Source organism: Eublepharis macularius, chromosome 1 (assembly GCF_028583425.1).
Source record: "Eublepharis macularius isolate TG4126 chromosome 1, MPM_Emac_v1.0, whole genome shotgun sequence".
NCBI lineage: Eukaryota > Metazoa > Chordata > Lepidosauria > Squamata > Eublepharidae > Eublepharis > Eublepharis macularius.
The window spans coordinates 239,096,688-239,114,193 of NC_072790.1; the positions used below are offsets into that span (position 1 = coordinate 239,096,688).

Sequence of the window (17,506 nt, forward strand, 5' to 3'; positions counted from 1 at the left end):
GTTCTATCCCCAGCAGCTCTAGTTAAAAAGATCGAGCAGGAGGTGATGTGAAAGACCTGAGATCCTGGAGAGCCGCTGCTAGTCTGAGTAGACAAGAGCGACCTTCATAGACCGATGGTCTAATTCGGCATAACGCAGCTTCACGTGTGTTCCTGTGTGTCCTATTAGCTCTGCCTCCTCCCGAGCCACCATGCCATCCTCTGCCCCCACCCAGCACCACTAGGCCCCGCCTCTAATCTGCCAGGCTCCTCCCTTTGGCTGTCATGCCCCGCCCCCTGCATCTTGGAGTCTTCTCTACCCCGTCCTCTGTGCCTCCTCAAAGACTGCCCTGCCTCAGTCCTTTCTTTTTGCCCTGTCCCTATTTCCTGGTCCCTCCTTTCTCTCCCCACTCCCTCGTTCCCCCCAAACCTGAGCCTGAGAACTAGGGTGAAATCTGTCGGGAAGGAGGTCTGGAACAAGGGGGAGGGAAGGTGGATAAGTGAAGATTAGAGAGCCACACCGAGGAGGGCAGAGGCTGTCTTGATGCCCAAAGATCCAAGATGTGAGATGGAGCTGTGGCTCAATGGCTTTGCAGGCAGGCTGTCCCAGGTTTGTTCTCTAACATCTCCAGTTAAAAGGCTCAGGTTGTGATAGATCTCCACCTGAAAAGCGGCTGCCTGTCTGAGTAGACAATACCAATCTTGATGGACTGCTGGTCTGATTCAGTACAAGGCAGCTTCATGTGTGAGATGGAAGAGCCCCCAATTCAATCCTTGGCATCTCTCGGTGTAAGGTCCCAAAATCAATGTGCAGAAGGTCCCAAGTTCATTTCCCAGCATCTCCAGCTGCAAGGATCAGGTGGGAAGGGATGAAAGAAACTTCACCATGAGACCCCGGAGAGCTGCTGCCTGCCAGAGTAGACAATACTGACCTTGATATGGTTTGACTTGGCATACGGCAGCTTTATGTGTATGTGGCCTGAAAGCGTTAAAAGCCAGGTGGGTTGTTAGGGAAGGGGCCTGGAGCCACGCTAGGACTGAGATCGCTCCTCTGTCTGCTCTGGTGTCTTAAGCTCCGGCACGCAGTGCTTTGCGATGGGTTCGAATTCTGACATATAACAAATAAGACAGACCTGTCTGGGGTTTTTTCCCCCCCCAGCAGGACTGGATGACTTCTCCCCCGCTTGAGCCTGCAAAGGGTGCCAAGCTGCAGCGTGCCAAGGACAGGACTCCGTCGGAGACCCCTGCCGAGCCCCAGAGTTTGGATGCCATGGGGGTCCTGTTGGATAAGCTAGCCAAGGAGAACCAGGAGATCCGGCTCATGCAGGCTGAACTGCAGGTGAGGGAGTGATTGCCAGCGAAGGGGATGGAAGGGGAAGGCAGGAATATCGCCCAGCTTGGCGCTGCTTAAGACCCACCAGGCTGAATGTGGCCCCCATCACTGCTGGCATATTGTGTGGGGCAACCCCCAATTTCTGCAGTCCTAGGTAGGCATCTATCAAGTCGATGGGCTGCTGTATGTAGCTGAGGGGGCTGCATTTGGCTTGGGGATCCCCAAGGAGCAGGCCACAGGCCCTACTCTGCAATCTGGACTGCAGTGTGCCAGAGACGTCATTTCTGGAGCAATGCAGAAGTGATGGGTCGCGCTGCAGGCTGATGGAGTAAAAACTGACCTCCAATTTAGTGTTTGGAGCTGATTTTTACTCAATAGGCCCTTGGCATGCTAGGGTTGCCAGGTCCCCTCCCGGTGGGAGATGGGAGCCTTGGCATGTACCGGGTGAGATCCCCTTTGCACACATGCGCAGGACGTGTGCGCCTGGCCTGCGTAATCATGTCACTTCTGGGAAGTGATTTAATCGTGCGGGCCATGTGCTGCCCTCTGAGTGCTCCTGAGCTCCACAGGTGGCTGATTTGGGCCCGATTTGGCCAGAATCGGGCCGGATTCGGTCCAGATTGGGTCGCTGCAGAATGCTGAAGCACTCTCACACTCTGCAGCAGCCCAATTCGGGCCGAATTTGGCCTGATTCAAAATGGGCCCGATTTGGGCCAAAACGGGCCCGAATTGGGCTGCTGTGATACGTGGGAGCATGCTGCAGTGCACGCCCAGGAGCACACCCAGGGAGGTGTGTTCCCCCACTGGCCAGGTAAGCGAGGGTGGAGGGTGGAGGGTTGAGGCGGGGATCATCCACCCCTGGTGGGGACTGGCAACCATAGCACATGACCCATTCCACAATGTGCCAGGAATGACGTCATTCCTGACATGATGCAGGCGTGCTCCAGAGCTCATGCGCACGAGGTAAGTCTCCCCTCACACAACTCCTCCCCATAACTCCCCCAAGTGTCCCCCCCCGAGACCTGGCAACCTAGCACAGAGCCAAGTGCATTACAAATGGGTCTTGGCAGAAGTTGATATTGCCAAGCAGTTCACACGGGTGAGCCACGCCCCGCAGATTTGCCCCTCTGAATTGCGCCTCTTCCATCTGACTTAGGACTGAGATCTAAATTAGCTATTTTTATTTATTTATTTATTTATTAGATTTCTATGCCACCTCACCCTCAAATGAGGCCCAAAGCAGTTTACAATGGAAAACAGTTAAAAAGAATGAAAAACAGTTTAAACGGCAATACATGTTATGTGTTAAAAATGAAAACATAACACTATACAGGCAGTAGTAAAAACAGCAATCGCCACGGCGAAGATCCCATATTAATCATGGCTGGTTAAAGGCCTGCTTAAAGTAGTTCCACCTTGTTCTAGATAGGTTTTGCAGGCCACTCATATTTCTTACATTTCTGCTCCATTTTTTTCCTTCTGGAACTGAAGGCAACTTATGTGAGATACCAGGATGTCTGTCATCCAGGCATTGGCCAGAGCAGAAGTGCAAAAGTTCAGGGAGGGCCATGCGCTCTCCAATCGTACCCTGGGGGCTCTTGTTCTTATCAGGCACCATTGGCGTACCTGGTGCCACAGAAAAAAGAACCCTTCGGAGGAGACGTGCTCCCCAGAATCAAAGGCTAAGTGCAAAATAAGTCCAGTCTGATGGCTGTTGTGGGTTTTCCGGGCTGCATGGCCGTGGTCTTGGCATTGTAGTTCCTGATGTTTCGCCAGCAGCTGTGGCTGGCATCTTCAGGGGTGTAGCACCAAAAGACAGAGATCTCTCAGTGTCACAGTGTGGAGAAGATGTTGGCAGGTCATTTATATCTACTCAGGAAGGTGGGTTTGGGCTGAGTCATGAGTCTCAGCCCAACATTCTTCCTTACATTTTCGTACTACCTCCTCTTGTAAGGATAGAATATCGTTTAATCTCCATCTTCTGTCTTTCTTAATTGCATTCTGCCAGGTAAACTCTACCGGGTTATGATCTGCCAAAATCTTTGGAAGAATCTCTACTTTTGTAATTAAACTTTTAGATATCCAACACATATCTATTCTAGAATGTGATTGGTAGCTATCCAAAAAATAAGTGTAGTCTCTTTCTTTCAGGTGCAGTCATCTCCAGACGTCTTCAAGTTCTAAAATACGCATATAATGGGAAACACACTTGGGGAGTTTCCCTCCCAAATTTTTAGATCTATTTTAGAATCTAGCACCCCATTCATATCTGCGGAAATTAAAATTTCTCCATCTTGAAAGTTTAATAATACTTGATAAAACTTCAAAAACTGCTCTCTCTTTTTTTTTTGTATTATTGGGTGCATATATTGACGTCAACGTCCATACTTGTCCTTCTGTTAATCTCATCTTTAATTTGCCAGGTATGCTTAAATTATTCTGAAAACAAGTAGAAGAGGAAAGGGTTACACTGACTGAACACAATGGAGTTTAGCTGGGGTTGCCAACTCTGCCCTGGGAAATTACTGGAGGTTTGGTGGTGATGGCTGTGGAGGGGGGAATTTAGGGAGGGATATTACCTAGCATCTAAGGAAGACAACAAAACCTGTCCTCTGAAATTGCTATTTTCTCCAGGGAAACTGATCTCTGTCATCTAGAGATCAGTTGTAATCCCAGGAGAACTCCAGTCCCCACCAGGAGGTTGGCAATCCTAGGTGTAGCCAAGATCCTTACCTGTTAAAAGACTTGCCCCCCTTTCCCACCTCCAATCGCTCTCTCCACATATGCCATTTGTTTTGCTCCCGACTTCTTCTGCACGTCCAGAGTATCCATGGCAACCAGCTGTATTCACTGTGATAATGACATCCTGCCAAGTTGGAGGTCCAGGCCTCCATGGAGCTTACAATCTGAAAGAGGCAAAACAAGGGGTCAGAGCCAGACTATCAGGGTGAGATCGTGGCAAGGCCTACTTGGAAAGGCGAGAAAGGCAGGAAGATGAACAGTGCAATCCTAAGCAGAGTTACTCCAGTCTAAGCCCACTGAAATCAATGGGCTTAGTCGGGAGTAACTCTGTTTAGGATAGCGTTGGAACAGTGGTTGAGGCAGCCTGAGGCTGGCTTTGGCATCGTCCACATTCTGCCCACAAGCCTTTCAAGGGGGCAGGAAATGGGAGTCAGCGATTCAGTTCCCCTGGAGAAAATGGCTGCTTTGGAGGGAGGGCTCTGGGGTATTAGACGTCACTGAAATCCCTCCCCTTCCCAAACTCTGCCCTCCCAGGCTCCACCCCCCAAATCTCTATTTTATTTATTTTTTTGAATTTATACCCCGCTCTCTCCACCCACAGGCTCAGAGTGGATTTGGCATAGGGATCTCATTCCCCCAGTGGGGGCAGGGGATCCCTCCACTTTCACCTTCCAGCCCCCTCCACCCCTCACCTGGCTGGTGGGGGAGAAAGGTGTGGGAATGGGCTTCCCTGGCACACACTTGGGGCAGCGCATTGGGTCATTGCACTATCCTGAGAGTCTGTGCACACTATGCAGCAGGCCACTTTGGGCCCATTTGAGGCCCAAATCGGCCCATTGCGAAGAGCGGGCATGCTCCTGCACCATGTGACGTCACCCGTAAGTGCCATCACTGGAAGTGACGTCATTGCACAGGGGCAGGGCTGCACACACACATGAATCAAGCTGGGGCCGCAAGAAAAGTAAGCCCTAGGTCCCCAGCCTCCCGCCGGGACGGTAAGAGGACCTGGCAACCGTTATTGGGTTTGTCAGTGCAGCAACCCTCTCTGTGTGCTTGGGGGATTCCTTGTGCTTCTCTTTTGCTTCCAGCCAGTCGATGCTTCTCCCTTTCCTCCCTGCAGGCCCAGAAGGAAGAGCTCCAGGGCATGCTGCGCAAGACAGAGGGAGAGGCCTTGGTGTTCACCACCCAGCAGCAGAGCTTGGCTGCGGAGAACTCCAGGCTGAGGGAATCGCTGCAGAGGGAGACCTCTGCCCTCTCGGCCGCGCAGGCCAAACTACGCCTTCTGCAGGAGAAGCTGCGAGGGACGGAGGGCGCCAAAGCCCGACAGCACGGGGAAGAGGAACCCGCTGTAGAAGATCAGCGGGAACAGGCTGAGAGGCTGGCACCTGAAACCCGCCGGCTGCGCTCCCTGCTGGAGTCAGTTCGCCACGGCCTGGAGAAAGCCTTGCAGAAAACTCCCCCCGGTTATGGAGCGGAGGAGCTGCGGACGGAGCTCAGTGCCCTTCAGCAGCAGCTGGGCCAGGAATTGGAGCACCCTGGAGGCACCAAACCAGCATGGAGGGAGGCCCAGAAGGCGAGGCGAGGCAAGGAAAGAGCCTGGGCAAAGCGGCATGAGGGCCAGGAGGGGCCACGGCCTGGGCATCCTGGCAAGGACCCTCATAAGTCCTCCAAGGCACCGGAAAACGGGCCTCACCGTCCCCGGAAACACCAGGGCCCACGGGACACCAAGCCAGCCAAGGAGAGGGAACCCCCGAGCGTTGGACGGAAAGCCAAGAAGCCTACGGAGCCCAGTGCATTGTGGGAGATGCTGACCCAACACCGTTATCGGGCTCCCCAGGGGTGTACCGGCATTGCCGAGTGTGCCCGGCAGGAAGGGCTTGCCCCAGTGCAGAAAACTGGCTTCCTGCGGATAGTACAGACCTACCTGGCCGGGATGGGCTGGGCGGAGCACCACGGGGCCTTGGCGGCTGCGCTAGAGGGCTTCTTCGGCAGTGATGGGACATTCGCCCACAACCGCACAAGCTTTGTTGATCTTCTGGATGATGTCGAGGACGTGCTAGAGGATCTGGCAGAGCTGCTGGGGGTCAGCGAAGATGCGGTTGACGATTTTGAGGAGGTGGTCCTGAGGCAGCTTGGAGCGGCACCGGGAGGCAGGTGAGAGCCGCCCTTGGTTTGCCTATGTCATGTTTTGCCAAGGGGAAAATGGTTCTTTTGCAGTTGAAGATAATAAACACACGAGCATGGAAGGAAAGCAGGTTTATTAAATCCCTCTGGTAAGGTACAGGGAACAAATAAATAAATGCCAAAGCAACAGAGAAAAGAGAACTTATGCTTATGCCCCTTCTGCTGTCGGGAACCCCTGGAGATGACAGCAGGTGGACCCCTGGTTCTGGCCGGTTGCATGGCACTGTCTGCCGTTCAGCCTGTGTTGAGGTTCAACAGGGAGGGGGTTTCTAAGAGCCAAGCTACAAGAGACGAATTACACGAGGAGGGGCACATGAAGGAAGTCGCAATGTTAGCCGGGAAGCTGAGTTTTAAAAGAGATCAGAAGGCTTTGCCCATTTCCCCTCTCTACAGAGGCAGGGAGATGGCTGCTCAGAGGGTTTATTTCCTCTTTGCCTCTTAGAAGGGGAGGTGAAACTGACAGAGCCTTCCCCAGGCAAAGAGGAAATTAACAAACCCTCTGAGGAGCAATCTCCCCTGGCTCTGTAGAGAGGAAAAATTGACAAGGCCTTCCCATCTCTTTTAAAACTCAGCTTCCCGACTAACATTGTAACTCCCTTCACGTGCTCCTCCTCGAATAATTTGTCTCTTGTAGCTTGGCTCTAAGACTTATATACACACTAAGTTACAATCAATCTATTTATTACGGTCAAAGACCAGCATAACACAGAAACAAGAAACAAGTATTTGATAAGGTGGAAAGGGACTTTATCTGCGAAAGTCGCTGTAGAGACAGATGTGAGGCTAAATTAATCCCAGAAGTCTCCACATTAACAGTGGTGGTCTTTAGCCAAGAATATGATACAGCTGGGCAACTTGACAATTTTGATATCAGGGTAACACACAATCTTTCTAGGATTATGGATCTTCTAAAAACAACTATGTGGTGTAGATCCAGCCAACTTTCTCACTCAGCCAGCCTCGCCCAGGGCTTTTTTTCTGGGAAAAGAGGTTGTGGAACTCAGTGGGTTGCCCTCAGAGAAAATGGTCACATGGCTGGTGGCCCCGCCCCCTGACCTCCAGACAGAGGGGAGTTGAGATTGCCCTCCACAGCGTGGAGGGCAATCTAAATTCCCCTCTGTTTGGAGATCAGGGGGCGGGGCCACCAGCCATGTGACCATTTTCAAGAGGTTTCGGAACTCTGTTCCACCGCTTTCCAGCTGAAAAAAAGCCGTGGCCTTGCCTAATTCCCCTCCTTATTGCAGCCTCTGTCCCACATGGCTTTGCTCTGTGCATCTTTCATGATCACCAATCAGTTGATCCAAGATCAAAATTCAGATAGGCATATACAGTAAGATACAACATGTGTGTTAATTCTAAATTTAAGCATATCTAAGAAATAAATACAACTATGTACCAAAATGAATAAAATTGTTAAAGCCTGATAAAAAAATTCTTAGAAGAAGTAATAATATTCTGTCTAATTACACTAGCCAGGGGGCTAGTGTTACCATGTTGTTACCGTGACAGTAATTTCCTTACAGTGCTAAGTTACATAATGATACCTGAGGAGTTAGCCGTGTTAGTCTGTAGTAGCAAAATAGAAAAGAGCCCAGTAGCACCTTTAAGACTAACCAACTTTACTGTAGCATAAGCTTTCGAGAAACACAGCTCTCTTCGTCAGATGCAGATGCATCTGCACAGCTCTGCAGATACATCTGACGAAGAGAGCTGTGGTTCTCGAAAGCTTATGCTACAATAAAGTTGGTTAGTCTTAAAGGTGCTACTGGACTCTTTTCTATAGTGACACCTGGTACTTGTTTTCTCCTGTCTTCCAAGGGAGAGATGATGTATTCAAGGCCAACTGAGAAGCAGTGTGTCTGGCAAGCATCTAGTCCTTCCTAAAACGCTCGTACCAGGTGCTGATCTAAACACTTCACTCCTAAATGCACGACACTATGATTAGACAAATGGGCATTAGAGTGAAAAACAAGATCCTTAAAAGAAAAGCATTTACAGCAAGGACTGTTCAGGGCTGGTTTGCAACTGGGCACAAGATGGAGGGACTGTGGCACACCGCTCACTCCTCGAGATTACGATAGTATTCTGCAAGTTGCCACTACAGATCAGTCTTGGCTGCTCTGACTGGCGGCGGCTCACCAGGTGGAGGACTTTCACGTTGCCTACTACCTGGTCCTTTTAACTGGAGAGGGTGGAGATCGAACCTGGGACCCTTCTGCCTGCAAAGCAGAGGCTGTGCCACTGAGCCAGGGCCCTGCTGCTGCAGAAGTAGTCTGAAGGCTGGGTAGAGTTGAGATCCAAAAGCCTAACAGAAAACTAGGCGACAGGAGATCCCGTATAGTGTGGCGCGGTGGTGAGGGTGTCCTATCGGGACCTGGGAGATCCAGGTTTAAATCCCTGCTCGGCCGTGGAAGCTCGCTTGGTGACCTTGGGCCAGTCCCACTCTCTTAGCCTAACCTACCTTGCAGGGTTGTTGTGAGGATAAAATGGAAGAGGGGAGAATGATGTAAACCACTTTGGGTCCCCTTTGGGCAGAAAGGGGGGGGTATAAAAGAAGTAAATAAAAACTTTCCAGTCCTCTGGTGTGGTGGCAGATTTTAGCAATAAGTTACATATACTAGTTAGATCAACAACTTCACCTTTAAGGTCCTCAAGAATTCTTGGGTTTATGCCATCCAGACCTAGAGATTTATTAGTTTTTCAAAATAGTAGAGAGTCCAGTAGCACCTTTAAGACTAACCAATTTTATTGTAGCATAAGCTTTCGAGAACTACAGTTCTCTTCATCATGCACCTGATGAAGAGAGCTGTGACTCTCGAAAGCTTATGCTACAATAAAGTTGGTTAGTCTTAAAGGTGCTACTGGACTCTCTACTATTTTGCAACTACGGACTAACACGGCGAACTCCTCTGGATTAGTTTCTCAGTTTGCCTTGTAGTCCTAGAACTTCACCTCTCATCACCTCAGTTTGATTCAATTCTTCAAACACCCTTCTTGAAATGAAGGTCTCCAACAAAGACAGTGTGGTGTAGTGATTAGAGGGTCACACTAAGATTTGGGAGACCCGGGTTCGACTCTTCACTCTGCCATGGGAGCTCGCTGGGTGACCTTGGGCCAGTCACACCCTCTCAGTGAGCTTCAGGTATTCTTCAGGACAGGGCCGGATCTAGAGGGGGGGCAGGGGGGTAGTCTGCCTCCGGTGCCACCAGGGAGGGGGCGCTGGAAGCAGCTCCCAGAGCGTGCAGGCGGCAGCATGGGCAGCCGTGCTGCCTTTTGCTTGCCCTGTGGGACAGGGGGTGGCTGGCTTGCAGTGCACCCCCTGTCCTGCAGGGCAGGCAAAGGGCAGCGCGGCCACCCATGCCACTCGCTTGCCCCGCAGGAGAGGGGGCAGCCAGCCGCCCCCTGTCCCGCGGGCAGCCTCGCAGCCCTCCGCACTGCCTTTTGCTTGCTCCGCAGGACAGAGGGCGTGCGGCAAGCCAGTCGCCCCCTGTCCCACGGGGCAGGCGAAAGACAGCGTGGGGGGCTGCAAAGCCGACCACGCCATTCGCTTCTGAAGCGAATGGCGCGGGCAGCTTCTCAGCCCCCCACGCTGCCTCCGGCGCGCAGCGTGATGATGTCATCAAAATGACATCATCATGCCGCGTCAGGAGCGTGCGCGCGCTGTGCGTGCGCACAAGGGTCGGCAAGCGTTGCCCCGGGCTCCAGGAGCGCTAGATCCGGCCCTGCTTCAGGAATTCTTTAGCTATCTGAAGAAGTGAGCTGTAACTCACGAAAGATCCTACCCTACCACAAATTTTGTGAGTCTAATAGGTGCTCCTGGACTCTTGCTCTTCTCTACTGCTACAGACAGACTAACACGGCTACCCATCTTGATTTAATTAGGATTGCCAACTGTGGCTTGGGAAATTCCTGGAGATGTGGGCAGCATGCCTCCAGAAGGCAGAGTTCGGGGACGGGAGGAGGCTGCGCAGGGATCTCCGAAGTTCCCATTCCCTCCCGGGGAAGTGATCTCAAGATCAGTCACAATTCCAGGCCCAATTCCAGGCCCAGCCTTGAGCTTGCCATCCCTAATCTTGTGGCTGAGGTTTCCGCTCCCAAAAACCGAGTGAATAAGCGGAGGTGGTGATTCCAAATGAACGCCAGATGTGGCAGGAGGGGAGGTGGAGGAAGTCAACGGCTGATTCCGCACACGTTGGATAATGTGCTTTCAATGCACTTTATCCATCGTTTGAGGTGGATTTTTTGTTCCGCGCACAAAAAAAATTCATTCCAAATGATCTATAAAGAGGATTGGAAGTGCATTATCCAACGTGTGCAGAATCAGTCTATATAGAAAAGGACCTTCCCTTCATCCCCGAGGCTAACCTTTGATTCTTGTCCCTCTCCAACAGGTTTACTCAGCGAGACAGCGCCCAGCGGAATCCCAAGGAACGGCCACGCGAGGGTCATGTTCGTAAGAACGGCAGAGAGGGCAACCACCGAGGCGAAGGCTAGATCCACGGACCGGCCAGTACTAATTTGGCTTGAGATGGGGAGGGGGGAAGTGGACTTTAATGAGGACTTTTTCTTGGCACACCACAGGATGTCAGGAGAGGGAAGGAGGAGAGATTGCTTGGGTATCGGAATTCGGCAAGGAAATAGGCTACTCAGAGCTCTCCCCCTGCCCCACCACAGGTACCAAGTTCTGACGTGGATTGACCCAAACCCCTCTCCCTCTTTCCTCATGTCAACTCAATGCCCACAGTAGTGGCCAGCGGTCGTGACGTGGCCAATCGCTTCCCCAGTACCAGGGGAATGTTTCCCCACCCAAGTGCCCTGCCTTTGCCAGTCTATGCCCTTGAGCAACTAGAATGAAATGTTTCCTGAGGACTGAGGAAAACCTGCCCACCGGCCACCGTACAGACCGAGGCGGTGTGACAAAATCGAGAGAATTTTCAACCATCTTATTTTCCTCTTCATGCAGCTAAGGCAGGCTTTTGTTTTTGGAAAGTGGGCATCACCAGAGCTTTTGTGCTTGAACTGGCCTCGAAGGGGCTGTGGCTCAGCGGAAGAGCCTCTGCTTTGCACGCAGATGGTCCCAGGTTCGATCCCCGGCGTCTCCAATAAAAAGGACCACGGTAGAGTGTGATGTGAAAGACCTCAGCTGGGGAGCAGCTGCCAGTCCGAGTAGACAATACCATCAATAGACCGATGGCTGATTCAGGCGGCTTTATGTGTGCGTTCATTTGTGTGGCCCCGCATCTGATTCTGCAGTTCGACAAAAAGCATTGCATTTGTGTGACGACTTCTGAAGGATGGTAACACGAAGGCCCCTTCCCTTCTTGGCTTGAGTAACACGGGACTGCCTCCACCACACCCCCTCCCTCACAACTCTTTGCACTACGAGTGTGGCAGAAACCAAATAAAGGCACTAACTGAAAGAAAAAAGGCTGACGGGATTGAAGGGCGGAGGGATGCGTCTTGGGAGTGGGGGGCTTTTAAAACTTTTCACCCTGATTTCTCATCACCACCCTAGATACCGGAATCCTTTCCCTTGACTCCTTCTGCTGCTTCTCCTGACCCCTACAGAAGGAACGAGAGTGCTTCTAAGCATGTGCAGAGTGCCTTTGATTATCAGTTAAACCAATACACATACACCTTCTCCACGTTGTGATATCAGCAGCTTGCAGGATGTGTTACACAGGTGTCAGCCAAGTTGCAAAGCCAGATGTAACCCATGGGGGACGCTGTTAGATCCGTCTTCAACCTGTACACATGGGGAATCTTGCCGGAAGAGGGATTTAAAATTCTAGCCTTTGTATATTTTTCATGTCAGAAGTGCTTCACCAGTTACACATTACTGGCCCTTTGGTCATTATTGTTAACATAGAACTTCTCTGGACTGCATCAACCGGGGCAGTCTAGGAACAGTCTTGTCTACAAGCAGATGGAAAGGAATAATAATTTACAAAGTATGTTATTATTATCCCCACAACAAAACACCCTGTGAGGTGGGTGGGTCTGAGAGAGCTCTGAGAGAGCTGTGACTGACCCAAGGTCACCCAGTTGGCTTCAAGCGGAGGAGTGGGGAATCAAACCTGGCTCTCCAGATTAGAGTCCTGCTGCTCTTAACCACTACACGAAACTGGCTCTCTGCTGAGTTCTGAGATGCTCAGGAAAAAGGTGGGTCAATAGAGAAAAGACAGAGAAATTAGATACAATAAAAAGCATCACTTATATGTCTAGTGCATATATATATAGTTGGGAACGCCATGACTTTTTTGTTCACTCCATATATCGCTATTTTCTGGGCCCAATAAAATTCTTGCCCTTATTTTTGCCTTCTGGGGAAATGCCTTGCTGACTTTTTTAGCTCGGGGTTGCTAGAGATGTCACCCTTCTGGATCCGACTTCTTCTATGGAATATCTAGGAACTAAATCTCTGAGCGTTAAATCTCCAAATCTCAACCCACTTGCATGAACGCTGCATCTCAGCCTGCTGGTTTGGATGGGGCACCTATTTCAAATGGTCGCGAAATCCCTTGTAGGACAGTTACCCATTTTCGACTGTGTCAAAATGCTTTCTTGGCTTTTAAATTAGTAGAAAATGGGTGACCAGAAGGTCGGACCAGAACCAACGGCTTGAAATTAAATCAGAAAAGGTTTCAGCTAAACATTAGGAAGAACTTCCTGACTGTTAGAGCGGTCCCTCAGTCGAACAGGCTTCCTCGGGAGGCGGTGGGCTTCTCCTCCTATTTATTTATTTACTTAATTTATACCCAGCCTTTCTTCTAACGGGGACCCCAAAGAGCTTTACATTATTCTCTTCTCCTCCATATTATCGTCACAATAACCCTGTGAGGGAGGTTAGACTGAGAGGATGTTGCTGGCCCAAAGTCATCTAGAGGGCTTCCATGGTAAAGCAGGGATTCGAACCTGGGTCTCTCAGATCCAATGCTCAAACCACTGTACTGCACAGCCTATTGTCTGCTTTATATGGATATCCAACATATCACTGATCCCGTCGTCTATAGAAGGAATACGAGATTTCCAGTCTTGGGAGGTAATTCACTGGACAACCAAGGCTGCTCTTTGACTCCATAGCACATGCTTGAGAAGTACCCATAAAACTAGAATATAGCCTAGGATTAGATTATTAGCTGTGAAGTACCATTTGGAAGATAATGTATGATTAATCCTAGGTATTGTCAGGCTATGGATGACAGGAGACAGCAGACAGATCTCTGGACCATTTGCAGTAAGACACCAGTACTTAGTCAAATGGCTTTTATTCGGAAATCAGATCACATCCATATACAGGTTCATAGGACTACTTAGAAGCAAGGCAGGCATCTAAGCAGCATGAGCAGAAGTTGACAGGAATGACATCATGTGAGGGACACTTCTCTTTTGACATCCTAGTTTGCTCCTTTCTCCCCCCCCCCAACCGTAAACAATACTTTGGTGCTCTCTTGGTGTGAGAACGTATCACATATTTGTGATCTCACGTTACTAGGGAATGAGCACCAGGTCATAAACACTGGAAGCTGTTACAGTCCAACAGATAAACACCTGTGAAAGCCTGAGAAGAGAATAGTTATGACACCAGCAAAGTGATATTGAGCTATGGCAAGATACAATGTGTTCAGCAGAACAGAATTAAAATTGGCATGGATGGGGCTCCGACATGACAGGTACGACATCTTGCCAGAAATGTATAATTTGGGGGTTTTAGGTGTCTGGCAATGTCAGCTCTCAATAAGACATAGGTGGCTAAATCCAGTTGGATCTCAACGTACTCCTAACAGTTTTCTGGTGACTAAGCTTTACGCGCAAATCCAGGGTAGCAGATTTAATGGATTTTGGTGCATTTTGCCATTGGGATTCAGTTCCGAATTCCGCTGGGAACACCTAGAATCTAGATTGTATTTTGTTTCTTTAAAAAATGTATATAATGAGAGTATATCTGGGGAGAATTTCTGAAGATTGGCAAGGAGGTGAGGTCCAAGCTGCAAGAGCCTCAATAGGTCAGACAGTGTTTTAATTGAATGTATTGGAAAAAAATGAAACCCCGGAAACTAATTTTTTTAAAAAGGTATTCCTATGATAATAAAAGGATCCACATGTTCTCTCATCTTTCCATCCCTTTGTGGCAGGAGTATCTCAGCCGAAAATAAAGTTAGGAGTTTCAAAATTGGCTAGCAGCTGCAGCACGATTGCGGTACCAGAAATGAAGTGAATGGGGGCTTCCTGACCCACGTTAGGTCCAGACCCCCCCCCAATCCCCCATGCTGTTCCATGGAACCTGAGACTGGCTGTTTGTGGCAGCATCGCTCATCAGAAAGTCAAGCTCGCCATTTGGAGACTTGATCATTCACTTCAGGGCAATCAAGGGAGTTGCGGTACCCAAAATGAAGGGAATTGAAACATCCAAGCCAAGATTTGCTCCAGAACACGCCTCCCCGGGGAGATATTTGCAAAAGCAACGACTGTCGTCTGCCTGCGGCAGGCGTTAAATCGCCAAAACCAAAATTACTTGTGTCAAAATTGGCTACGAGCTTCAGGATGTTTGTGGGAGTTGTGCCAAAAATGAAGGGAAGCAAAACATCCTGGCCCAGATTAGCCCCGGAAGAGCCGTAATTTCATGAGAAGCCTGGAAGGTGGAGGCAGCACAATGAGAGAGGGTGGGAAATATCCCGTGTTACAAAAAGGAAAACTTCCTTGAGCTATCAGAGCACGTGTGGTTAGAGTACCTGACTGTGGTCTAGGAGACCCAGCTTTGAATCCTGACTCTGCCACCCTGCTGCAGCATAATGGTTAAGTGGTAGGGCTGCAAATCGGCACTCCGCCGGTTCAGATCCCACGACTGCCATGGGAGTCGTGGGATCCCATGACTGCCTCAGCAGGTGGTTTTGGGTAAGCCACTCCTCTCAGCCACAGCTCCCCAGCTGTATTGTGGGGATAATAACAACACCAGCTTTGTTCACCACTCAGAGTATGGCACTAATGTGTCCAGAAGGGCAGCACATAAACATACTGTTGTTGTTGTTGTTGTTATTGGGTGACTCTTCAGCCAGTCACACCTTTTCAGTCTAACCCACCTCACAGGGTTGTTGTGAGGATAAAATGCAGGATAGGAGAACAACACAAGCCCTACTAGGGAGAAAAGTATGGTATGACATTGGTTACAAATTAATTAATTAATGGCTATACTTTGCAAAAAAGGATGATTTATTCCTTTATTTATTTAATAGTCCATCTTTCTTACTGAGATCTAAGGCGGATTACATAGTGCAAGTCCTTCAATTAACCTTCAATTAACAAATACAAAAGGGTATGGCTAGTAGAAATTCGAAAACAGCATAAATCTGGAGACGAAATATTGCTGAAACAAAACATAAATAGTTAAAAGCAACATATTTAATGACATGGAAACGTCCCAGTAGGAGCATATTTAAATCAGTAAAGGGATAGAGACTAGAGGTGGGCACAAACAGCAATACGAACAAAAAAAAGCCACGAACAGCCCAATCTGCTATTTACGAACAAGCTGTTCGTGACTAGGCCCCATTCTAAATGAACAGGTGGTCATTGCAAGCCTCGTTCGTTGCTGTTCGGCGAGCCAGACAGTCTGGCACCTGCAATCAATTCCCTTGGTAACGTAGACAGGGATTGTCTGAACTCTGTCTGAACTCCTGCTGTTGCCCTGGAAACCCCAATCCAAGTCCAATTTAGCTTGATAGGCAGGTCTTCCTTCCAAGTGTGGAGCTCCAAATTTGTTACAAGAGAGCAAAGACCGGGGGGGGGGGAGGGCTCCCAGCTCTGGCTTTTAGTCTTTGCAGACAGTGGAGCGGGAGAGACAGCTGCTGTTGGTTTTTTGATAGAGAGACAGGGAGAGTTCATTGGAGCTTGAATTTTGTGTGTGGTGGGATAGGGATCTACCCCTTCAGGTTCCAGGGCTGCTGCCAGGCTCTGGGGCCAATTTACTATTGGTACCTTTCCTGCTGCCTGCTCAGGTAGGGTTTCTGGGAGTGGTGCAGTAGGGATCTACCCCTTCAAGTTCCAGAGCTGCTGCCAGCTATTATTTATTATTGGTAGCTTTCCTGGTGCCTGCTCAGGTCAGGTTTCTGGGAGTAGTGCAGCAGGGATCTTGACCAAACTTGGATGATGGCTGGAGGAGAGCCTGCTGGCCCCCACAAACAGCCAACCATGAACATGTTCGTGAACAGGTCATGTTTGTAAATGTTCGTAGTCCCTGTTCGTGGATGGCAACGAACAACTAACATAATTTTCGGGGTTTTTTTCTGTTCGTGCCCATCTCTAATAGAGACTATAGACTTTACTACTACGTACTGTCTATTGCTGTAGATAGGAATCTACTGGGTAGTCCTATGTTGTTTAATATGTCAGTGTTAGAATTGCTTATGTTATGTTTCAGCATTTCTTCAACTCTGTATTGGGTTTCTGCAGGTTTAAATCTTTGCAAATTTGCAATTTATGTACCCTATGACATTGTTAATTGAAATGGCTTTGAAATTGACCATCCTGACTCGCACTGTATAATCCGCCTTGTATCTCAGTGAGAAAGGCGGACTATAAACAGCGAAAGTAATAAATATAGTCCCTTACCAAGGCATCTTTTTTTAAAAACTATTTTACATTTTTCTCAGTTACAATATAAACAGAACACACACAATATAATAATGATAATAATAATTCTTGGAACAATCGCAAACATATTAGTCAATACAGTAATTTACTTTTCTATTAAAGAAGGTACACTACTTAACCATTCTCGTAGTATTGCTAAGATACTTAAGGTATTAAGATCGGCATTGGGCAATTGATTGGTGGTATACAGATGGTTCAGAAAAAGCATCCATTGTGTAAAAAAATATTGATTGATGTTGCGGCTTGTCTATGGAGTGGAGGTGATCAGCTATTTTCTCCATGGTAAAGATATCCCACACTTTCCTTTTTTTTTTTTAAATAGATTTTTATTTTTTAATTACTAAACTCAAAAAACTACAAAAGGGAAAAAGGGAGAACAAAGGGAGAGGAAAGGAACAACATATAAAAAACACACACTACGACTACAACTACAAGTCTTGCATTCCCTTCATAATACAGTTATTTAAAGTTAAACTTTCTAATATGCCATTAGATTGGTAGACCTTATAAAATACAAACTACCGTCAGGATCAGGTCTTCTCCCCCCCCCGCGTCTCGGTCGCAGCTCTCTCTGAACAGCTATAGTAGCTGCGCTCACTATATCCCACACTTTCCTATA

General features: G+C 48.9%; 1 protein-coding gene across 2 annotated transcripts in view; it reads left to right on the top strand.

Annotated features, from left to right (window-relative positions):
- PBXIP1 (PBX homeobox interacting protein 1) overlaps nt 1–12,540 on the top strand; it is a 30,925-nt gene extending 18,385 nt beyond the window's left edge. Inside the window, exons 10-12 of one of the 2 annotated variants that reach the window (XM_055000946.1) lie at nt 1,138–1,317; nt 5,174–6,207; nt 10,629–12,540. In XM_055000946.1, the coding sequence (XP_054856921.1) occupies nt 1,138–1,317; nt 5,174–6,207; nt 10,629–10,731 (1,317 nt within the window). In that variant the 3' untranslated portion in view covers nt 10,732–12,540. The remainder of the gene's footprint in view (nt 1–1,137; nt 1,318–5,173; nt 6,208–10,628) is intronic. The other variant, XM_055000951.1, reaches the window with a different exon arrangement.
- Nucleotides 12,541–17,506: the final 4,966 nt, after the last annotated feature.